Source organism: Pongo pygmaeus, chromosome 3, assembly GCF_028885625.2.
Source record: "Pongo pygmaeus isolate AG05252 chromosome 3, NHGRI_mPonPyg2-v2.0_pri, whole genome shotgun sequence".
Taxonomy (NCBI): domain Eukaryota; kingdom Metazoa; phylum Chordata; class Mammalia; order Primates; family Hominidae; genus Pongo; species Pongo pygmaeus.
This window is the reverse complement of record NC_072376.2, coordinates 112052447-112063194: the sequence shown is the minus strand read 5'-3', so window position 1 is coordinate 112063194 and position 10748 is coordinate 112052447. Positions and strand designations below refer to the sequence as shown.

At 36.2% G+C, this 10748-nt stretch overlaps 1 protein-coding gene across 1 annotated transcript in view; it reads right to left on the bottom strand.

The window, feature by feature from the left end:
- Nucleotides 1-3566: 3566 nt before the first annotated feature.
- C3H4orf17 (chromosome 3 C4orf17 homolog) overlaps nt 3567-10748 on the bottom strand; it is a 35908-nt gene continuing 28726 nt past the window's right edge. Inside the window, exons 6-9 of the mRNA XM_054485413.1 lie at nt 8064-8145; nt 6456-6663; nt 5417-5460; nt 3567-3959 (exon numbers count right to left, since the gene is read on the bottom strand). Of these exons, the coding sequence (XP_054341388.1) occupies nt 3751-3959; nt 5417-5460; nt 6456-6663; nt 8064-8145 (543 nt within the window). The 3' untranslated portion in view covers nt 3567-3750. The remainder of the gene's footprint in view (nt 3960-5416; nt 5461-6455; nt 6664-8063; nt 8146-10748) is intronic.

Genomic DNA, 10748 nt, shown 5'->3' with positions numbered 1-10748 from the left:
TGACATTGCCTGTCCTAAAATGGTAATAATATATGGGCTTTTGTTTCAGGCTGTACTTTCTGAGGAACCCAGGCTTAGATAAGATTTTTAAAATGTAAACTTTCTAAATTACCAAATGAACACTCACTAAACAAAACAAGGAAATTACAGATCATTTAGTGAAACATTTGTAAAAGCAACAAAAACAATGCTAACATAAAACACAATCGCACGACAAAATCTATATGGCCTATCAGCAAATTTAAATGGTCCAAAAATCTTCCAGATTGGATTTATAAAAGAAATATATGCTGTATTTAAAGCTACTCAGCAATATTGGAAATAAAAAATAGAAAAAGCCATACCAGGCTGATAAAACGAAGTCAGAAGTCACAATCTTAACATTAGATAAGGTCCAGCACATTACAAATAAAGAAAAGGAGGAGGACATGTTATAATTGTCAAGAAGGCAGTCCTTAGTAAAGATCTAACCATTATGAATATCTGTGTATCAGGTAACATAGTATTCGAAGTCATTGACAGCCTTTGGGAATTACATGAAACAATACATCAGTATAAGGAGTCTTTAACTCATACTTCTCAACCTATGACAATGTAAGTAGACAAAAGATGAGTATGTGGAAAATGTACATGCTATAATTAATACAAATAGTGATATCAAATTTTGTAGGCTAAAAAAATGCAACTTGTATTCATAAAAGTAACTATATTAGACCACAAGGAAAATTTTCGAGAAGTAAAAATATAGGCAATTTCTCTGATAACAATACATTAAACTGGAAAATAAACTTGGTGAGATGGGATGAAAGCCTTATTTTAAAATTTTTTTCTCAAGTGCTTATAAAAGGGGAAAGGTAAAAGAGGAAACCAAATCTGAAATTATGTAATATTTTGAAAATAGAGATAATAAAAACACTACATATCAGATCTATAGATCTAGCTAAAGCTGTGATTAGAGGAAAATTCATCACTTAAAAAATTTATGCTAATGAGAATAACTGAATATAAACATATTAAAAAGATTTGACTCAAGGCATTAGAACAATAATGAACCTGAAGAAATAAAAAATAGAACTTAATAAAAAATGAAAAGAGATACAAAATAGAAATAGGAAAATGGTTGGACATATGAATAAATCCAAGATCTGTTGTTTTTTGAAAATGGTAGCAAAATGTGAAAAATATTAGCTAACTGGATCAAGAAAAAAATTACAAATACACAAAAATAAGATTGCAGAATAAACAAATTTAGATGAATTATGAGATAAATCTCAATTCTATGAAAATAAATTTGGAAACCTGGATGAAATGGATAGTTTTCTGGGAAAATATGAAGTTCCAAAATTGATCCTCCTCTCCAAAAATACAGAAAATATAAATAGACCAGTTACCACAGGAGAAATAAAATTGTCAAAAAGCTACGACCCCCAAAACAAAACCTATGTGGTCTGATAGATGAATGTTAGCAAATTTTTAATGAAAAAGAATTGGCAATGCCATTGTAACATCTTCATAACAGAAAAGTGAGAGAGAGTGCACTTTATTAATTTTATGAGTTGAGCATAATCTTGTTATGTATCACTAGCACCTAGTGCTTCAGCACACAGATTCTAGCCATACCTTGAGCCAGCCATGAAATCTTTGTGTCAGAGAAAGTTGACTGTCCACCAAAAGCTAATTTTTGTTAACATAGGACATAGCTGTAATTGGAATATGATTCCCACTCAAGAGTTTTTAATCAGTTTCCCTTTCAGCTATACTAATCTTCAACCATGGAATGTAACTAGAAGTGATGTTTACCATTTCAAGGCAAAGACTTTAAGCAGATATATCCTCCTTGTGGAAGGCATAATAATGTCCGTTCAAAGATCCTAATTCCCAGAACCTTTGAATATGTTAAGTTACGTGGTAAGGGGGAATTTAAGGTTGAAGATAGAATTAAATTGCTAATCAGCTGACCTTAAATGAAGGAGATTATCTTGGATAAGCTGGATAACAGGCCCGATGCAATCAGAAAGTCCCAAAAGTGGAAGATGGAGGCAAAAGAGTCAGCATCAGAGTGATTTGTTATGAGAACAACTTGACTGGCCATTGCTGACTTTGAAGATGAAAGAGACCCATGAAGCAAGGAGTATAGATAGCCTCTAGAAAATGGAACAGGTAAGGAAACAAATAGTCCCCTAGAGCCTAGGAAAGGAATGCAGTCCTGCCATACCTTGATTTTAGCCCAGTAAGACCCGTTTCAGACCTCTGCCTGCAGAATTGTGAGAGAATACATTCGTGTTGCATTAAGTCACAAAGTTTGTGGTAATTTGTTACATCAGCAATAGGAAACTAATACTTTACTCTCATTTTTTCTTTTGCCAGCATGGTACAGTTGACAATGGAGCCTTAGGTGATGGTTGAGCCACAAGATGGAAAGATCCTGGGCCTCTAAATCACCAAGTAAAGCAAAGTTATCTTTGAAACACACACTTTAGACTCTCACATGGGAAATAATTGTATTTGAATGATAGCATTTGTTACAACTTATCCCATCCCCATGAGTTCAAATCTGTGCCTCAGCTTTCTTATTTTAAATAATGAGAAAAATAAGAGAAGTTACCTCAGATAGTTTTTGTGAAAATTAAATAAGTTATTATATCTAAAGTGTTTAGAATGATTCCTGACACATAGTATGTTATCATTAAAATTTAATGTATAGACATGCATGCATATGCACACACCACACACTGAATTTATAATATCTCTGATGAACATCAGTGCGAACATTCTAAATAAAGGATTGGCTTATTGGTAGATAGACTGCAGCAACATGCTCAAAGAATCATATCTGTGGCCCAAGAGTGGTTTCTTTTTTTTTTTTTTTGAGACGGAGTCTCGCTCTGTCACCCAAGCTGGAGTACAGTGGTACGATCTCGGTTCACTGCAAGCTCTGCCTCCCAAGTTCATGCCATTCTCCTGCCTCAGCCTCCCAAGTAGCTGGGACTACAGGCACCCACTACCGCACCTGGCTAATATTTGTATTTTTAGTAGAGACAGGGTTTCACCATGGTCTCAATCTCCTGACCTCGTGATCCGCCCACCTCGGCCTCCCAAAGTGCTGGGATTACAGGCATGAGCCACGATGCCCAGCCAAGTGGTTTCTTTTAAAAACACAAAAAATTCAATATGAAATGTTAATATCCACCATTAGTACTGACTGAAAACTAGTTTCTTTCTGGCTTATGAGTTAGAAACAATATGTATATGTTTTCTTTTTGGAGGGGAGGGGAGCATTTTTTCATAATAGTTCAACAACAGTGAGACACTAGATGATAAAAATCATCTCACATGTTAAAATTCTGTTGTTGGGTTTGTTTGTTTTTGCGGTGATGGTGGTGTTTTGTTTTTTGTTCTTTGTGTTTTTTTCCCCCTCTAACAGAGTTTGGGGTGGGTGTCAAACTGTAACTGCTAATTCTGATTATGGATGATTTTTCTAGTATCAGGGCTCTATGCTCATGTACTAATAGTGCAAGACTGGAAACATAGTATATAAATAAACATATTTCTTTTACACATCGTATTAACTACAAATGGAAATATCATTTCCAGTAATATTTATTTGTAGCATTACATACAGGTATTTTTAGATTTACATGCGCCACCATAAAGAGGACCACTTGATTCCTCTATACCAAAAATATTCATTTGAAAAATAATTCGATTATGTAAATGTGAAGCTCATATTCATGAAAGAATTCACCCAGTCTAGAACTTCTGCCTCTGGTGTGTTGAAGGATAACATGCTCTTTGGGGACAGAGGTTGTATTCTTGTATACTCCTTGCTGACACTGGTTTTGCTGATCTACTCTCCTGAGTGTTAGGCCTGGGAGGAGACTTTGGTTGGCTGAAATATTCTGCAACAGGTATTTTCATATTATTTCTTCTTATAAGTAGTGGAGGCTTGTGCTCAGCCTCTGAAATGGAGAAAAAAATCTAAATACAACCATAATTGAGACACTGAATACACCTTCTCCATGTTTTAGTAGTAAATTATCTATAAAAAACTATATGAAGTTTAGGTGAATCAGATACACCCAAAATTCACGAAAGAATATATTCCTTTTCTTTTTTTTCACCACATGCTCATCTTTAATGAGTTATTTGTTCTGTAACATGCAGGATATGTTCCTTCACTCTCAAAAGTAAACATGATTTTGATTGCATAGAGTTGGTTATAGGTAAGAGTGACAGTGAGAGAAAGAAGGAAGATCTATGGTCCTGATAGATGCAACAAGAGAAGAGACAAGCAGGCTAAAACAAGTTAATTGTGCTCATAAGACCTACATAGTTGCACCCAAGCAGGAATAGGGATGTAAGGAGATGCTAAATATTGGCAATGGAGAGAAAGGGGCATGACTTGGGAATTCTTATACAAAAAAGTTCCAAATATCTAAATGATAAAATATGTGTGAGCCTTACAGGTAAGACATAAAGTTGAATAATAGAAACCATCACTGTCATGATGTTATAGTCCCAGGGTGAGGAGTTTGGTAGGAGAGGCCGGATACAATAGGCTGTCCTTGGAGTCTAAGTAAGGGAGCACTTTGTAATTTTTAAACTATACTTATTATTGGCTGTTAGCAGATAGTGTCTCTTTTGGGTTTGGTTAATCACAGTGGAACTTGCTGGGGTCTAGGGTGACCCCAGTAAGCTCTAATTGATTATATATCATTCCTGGTATAAAGGGAACTTGTAGAAATGACAAGACACATTTTTGTATAAAGCTTGTAGATACACTTCGTAGTTGTTGCTCTGTAGTCGTGAATGTTCTGCTTGTTTTAAAGCTAGAAACTGCCAAACATACAAGGATACTTTGTTTGGGCTATTTTGGACCAAGGTAGGACTTTCCACAATTCTTGATTCTCCCTGGTTCCCCTACAGACTGGAGCTGGGCTTCTGGTGGAACACAAAACTGCTCTTTTCAATTGTATTTCAGCTGTCTTGTAAGTCACCTGCTTGTGGCTGATTGCCATTTTACTCTTCTCTCTGGTTGACTTTGTCTCCAGTGAACTTATTTAACTCCATTAAGCTGTGAAGAACCAAAACTCTGAGATCATTGTCCTTTTGTTAGGTCAATGCAGGGTTTCCCTTTTCACTGAATTGCTATAACCAAACCTATAGTTCCTGTTGTCCTGCTGTCTTGCTTCTCAAAGAGTGTCTGTCCATGATCAGGCACTTTGCCTTTCAAAACAAAGGTAAATTTATCTTTATGAGAAAGTAAGCAGATGCTCTCTCAAGAATTGATCTGGAAATTACTATTGTATTTTTCTGTTTTTTTAAAAGCACTGATCCTTAAAATCTGTTCCCTGAGTCATTAGTACTTACTGGTTTCTTTATACCAACTCAATAATTACCAAAAACTGTACTTAACCTTTTGGTACTTCCTTGTTTTCTTCAGATCCTTGACTTGACACTCTAGATCAGTTGGAGAAAGACAAAAGTGAATTTCACAGATACAAAAAAGTATTTTCTATAGACTACACTGTCATCAATAAGTTCAGTGTATATGTATCTTAAATATGATTAAATTTACTTCCCAATGAAAAATTCTTCTTTGAGTAAATATTTAACTGTTGTATCATATGTTAGTCATTAAGGTAGAGATTAACTCTTACTATCTTCCAGTTTCTGATTTTATGGAAACTTTAAGATAGGGACAATTAGTAATACAATTTTTTTGTCTTAATGCTTTTTAAAGTGACATATTTATATTTTCAAAAATGTATTTTTCCTCTAACTTTAAGCTTTACTCAACTTTTAAAGCAACAAGATTTTCTCTCCGAGCTTAAATAACATCCTACCACACATTCTTTCACCATGATTCTACATAAATATATATTTTTCTTCTGTTATTGAAATAACAGCATTTAAGAAAAATTTCTCCTGCAATAATTTCAATTATTTTAGTAGTTATTTTTCTCTCTAGGGGGCCCCAGGAGTAAATCAGAGAAAATTAAGTGAAGCAATTTATTTTAATCTTGCATTGTTCTACACAAAAAAGTGAAACCTGTGTGATACACATTTAACAAAATATACAATAACTGTAACAATACAATTTTGATTTCCTTAATTGTATCTATTTTTAGTTAAACTATAAAAACCTTTATTATCTTAGATTTCTAGGTAGTCACTCTTGCTTTTCCCTTAGTGGAAAAATAATTTTTCTTAAAAAGAAAGGTTACCAGATAAGAAAGACATAGTTTCTGCCAAAATGTTCTAAACAATAGAATTGAGAACAATTTTTATATTACATATATGAAAATGAAAGCAAATATATATTGCAGTCACTTACTGAATAAAGCGGAACTTTAGAACCTCCTGTTTAACATTTTGAAAGATAAATAACAAGAGAATTCAAAGTCTTCATGTGCCATAGGCCCTCCCTCTAGGGGGCCATTATATCTAATTACCTGGTTGGTTGATGCCCTTCTGTATCTCTGGTCAGCACTTTTGATTTTGCGGTAAAATTTGGGGGCAATTTAACTGTGGGTGGTGATTTAACTGTGGGTGGTTTCCCACTCTCTGCTGCTGGTTCCATTGAGGTGTTTCTGCTGTGATGAGTCAACAGGTTTATCTCGGCAAGCTCAGAATGAATCAAAGCTGAGACCCACTCTTTTTCTGGTTTAAAAGACAAAAACAGGTGGGAGGAGTGAAGGTTGCAATTATCATGTTGTCTGGAAACACAGGAATATCCAGCTCCTGAGTATGAAAGACTGGTTATCTATTTTCTAGATAGTTACCTATGTGGGAGTAAAGACTTCTGCAGAAAAGTTGGTTCATTTTAATATAGTTTGTGTTGAACTGTGATACTGTAGAGTGCCCAGAGTAGTTAACTCACTGAGGCACTTGTCCCTGAATAGCAGTGGAATAGTTTTAAAATATTGAGTACAGTAGCCAGTCTTACAGGCTGCTGCCAAAGATATAAGGATACCTATACAAAAATAAGAAGGGTAACATGATTCCATTAAAATACAGACTAATAGGTAATAAATAGTTACAAGCATATCAAGGAAGATATACACCAAAGTATTCACTGAAATGATGTCTGTGGTAATTTTATTGATTCTTTTTGTTCTGTCTCATCTCTTTTTTTCTTTCTGGTTCATCTGTTCTTTCTCCCAACAATAAGGATTTATTACTTGTATAGTTTATTAAATGTTACATTCTTAAAAAGGAAAAATAATTGGAAGGTAACTAAAGACCCATTGCCTCTAAACACTTCTCAATTGCCTAAAAAGTAGTATTGAATTCCTGGGGCAAGGTAATATTTCCAGAATGCTTCCTACGTTAAAACATTAGACTGTTCCTTACACATTGGTACTTCCTAGCATTGATCAGTGCAGTGATTCTCAAAGAGTAGTGCTGAGACCAGCATTATCAGCATCACCTGGGAACCTGTCAGAAACACAAATTCTCAAGTCCCACTGCAGAGATTTTGCCTCAGTCAGTCTGATGATCAACTACATTTGAGGATAGCTGCTCTCTGCCATTTATCATTGTCCCAATTGGGAATGGCATGTGTTTTCATGGAACAGGCCAGGAAGGGCCCAAAAGAGGTTAGGAGATGACTGAGTTGATGGTTTTGCTGGGCAACTGGCAGAGCTGTTACAGGTTGGATAGCTGTTCTACTGTTTTGCTTACCAAAGGAAAGAAATAAGCTTTGTGTTCAGAGTTAACAACAGGCCAGAGGATGTGCTCAGGGAGGCCTCTGGGTGTGTGGACTCTGGAGGAGCATAAACCAACTCTAGCTGAGAATAAGACCGCCTTTGGACACAAGTGTTTCATGGCACCCACATGAGTTCAATTTAAAGCATACTGAATTTTGGGTTCATTGAATGACCCACATGCATGCAGCTGGATATGCAGAACAGCAATTATCCTGATACTGAAACATTGCGGAAATAATATTGCAACATTATCTTTGCAAATCCAAGGTACAAAACTTTAGATATTGGCATATTCCCAGTTTCTGACAATAAATTGAGCTCGGTGTTTTAAAATTTGTATCTTAATCGCACCTTTTGAAGTTGCATGAAGCAGCCACTGTAAAACTTCTGCCAGAGAATCAGTATGCAAAATGCCACAGAGCTTTGCCAGGATCTGACAGAGAACATTAGAGTTACATATGAGCAAATAAATAGTACAAGGCTTATCAGTTTTCCTTTACCTTCTCCAGAATCCCATCTTCCCAAATACCACTTTGTATATGATGTGCAATTTAGTCAATTGGGATTTTTAACTCACGAGCTCAATTTCAAATAGCACACAGTAGAATCTTAGTGAAAACAACATTTCCAGTACAATTAACAGTTTAGGGTAGGCTATGGAGTGTGTTTGTCTGAGGTACTGCTCCTCACAAGAGGGCATTAGCTGTGGGGGTCTGCCTGCAGACCCTGACCTAAACGACAGATGAATAAAACATACACTGACACACAGATATTCTGTTTTGCCAGTCCAGCTGAGTGTCCAACCGCCTGCGCACCAAGAGAGGTTTGTCACTGTGGTTGGCCCTGAGCAGCTCGCACTCCAGGCATTTATTTGATATACAATTAACAACAGAAGCTTTGAGTAAACACACTTGCAGATAATTAACATGGTTAAGAGAGTAGTTCTAGGAATGATTAAAGCTCAGGTACCGAGGTCTAAGGTAAATACCATTAGGGGGCAATATCCCTAGTCAGCCTCCTACCAAGAAGGCCATCTGGGTCAAAGGTTAGTTAATGCAGGTGGGGTAAACAGACAACTGGGGAAGCCTCTATTGTCCCTAGTATTTACCCTGTGACCTAATGTTCTGAGGTAAGAACGGGCTGCCTCCAGCCTGTTCAATTATTACAAGCTGTGTAACCTTTTGGCCTTCCAAAAGGTTCGTGACTATTCCCTATAACTTTCCCTAATATTTCCCTTTAATATTTCTGCCACCATCCTGAGTGAATCCCAACATTTGTCTTGTTTTTCTGTTCAGTACCAACATCTTCTAGTAGGAACATACTTTTGGTGAATTTATCCTTCCCACTGTACCATAGGGTTCTAATGAGAATCCATCAGTCACAGAACTGACCCCATCTGCCCTGCTCCTCTACATAGTCTGAGACAGAGGGATGTGATCTGGGCTGGAGTTATTGTACCTCAGTTTCCTGAACACAGCAATTGGCCCAATGGGATAGGAATATAATTCCCTGTATTTATTCAGAATGCTTCCTTGAGATTTTTTAAAAAAAACTCTGGAGCTACAGGCTTAAATGTAGGTGACAGTAGAGATAGAAATATGGAATAATTCTCATAAAAATTGACTATAATAAGCATTAAAATAAAAGTACAATGTGTTAAATAAGCGCAGGTAATGAAGTTTCCAGACTGAGTCTTAATTGTGTCTGCTGTTAGAATTTAGACATATCTGATACTCATATCTGTCTCCTGAACTTCAGTGCTATATATCCATCTGCCTACCAGATGTATTCACTTAGCTATACTATAGATATTTTGGGCATAAAATATATAAAACAAAACCCACATTTCTCTTCCTAAAACGTGCTCCAAACTTACTTTTCCTCCTGGTTCCCCTATCTCAATGAACAGCGCCAACATACATTAAATTGTCCAAACTAGATGCTGAGATTCATCCTGGACAACTCCCTTGCCCTTTTCTAAAACATAATGTTAAACAAATTCAGTAAAGTCTACCTTCTAAATATTTCTTAAATCACTCCTTTTGTCTTCATCCCCATTGCCTAAAGCAACATCAAATCTGGTTTGAACTACTGCAACATTTATTCTCTTAGTATTTCTGCCTGAAGTCTTAAATTATTATTAATTTAACAAATATTTGTGTTAGTCATTGATCTAGATGCTGAAGATAGAGAAGCAAAATTAAAGGGCTGAAAAATCAACTGCCCTGTATTGAACTTTGTTATTATGTTAAGATTTCTGTCTTTGATAATGACATATCCTAAAGAGAGAAAGTTAGATTTGCTCCTAATTTCACAACAAATCAACAACTGTGGCGAAAATAGAAAAAAAGCCTCACAGTATTTTCCAAGCCACTCTGCCTCTATAGATTTTTCATCAATATAGTGATTGCACATCACTCCTAGCTTCTTCTGTCATACATCACTAATTGATCGACAACATCCTAGAGAATATAATTATCCTTTTAGTGAGAGGATGTAGAATATGTCTTCCTGGGAAATCTCCTGCATTCTCTGTTACAGAAACCTACGCAGATGCACAATGAACACAGTAGCTTCCAATCCCTTGAGAAAAACATTTATTTCTGCAGCTTGGGGCAGGGATGACTATGCCTGTAAACCAGGCTTCTTGAGTGTTAGAGACGTTATAGCTTTTCCAAAGGGTCACAAATCGAGTCTTGATCAGATCTGGAGAAATGGAAAAGTATCCAATGCGTAGATTCTCTCTGTGATTCCACCTGTGGAAGTTTATTGAACTCACTCTTTGGAATCCCTCCAAATACTTTTTGTCAATGATCTCATGATTTCTAGGGGCAGAGAAACCTTAATTCCTCAAGGCAACCCCATGTTTCTTTTGCCATAGGAGTAACTGAAAAATTACATGTAGGGTTCTCTGTATCATCTTGGTTGGCAAAAACTCAGAGCAGACTACCAGGAAGGCTTCTGGAATTGAAAACTTCTCTTCCAACTTCAGAGGATAGGTGCTCAGCATCAGAGATATCCACCATTGTCCAGCAA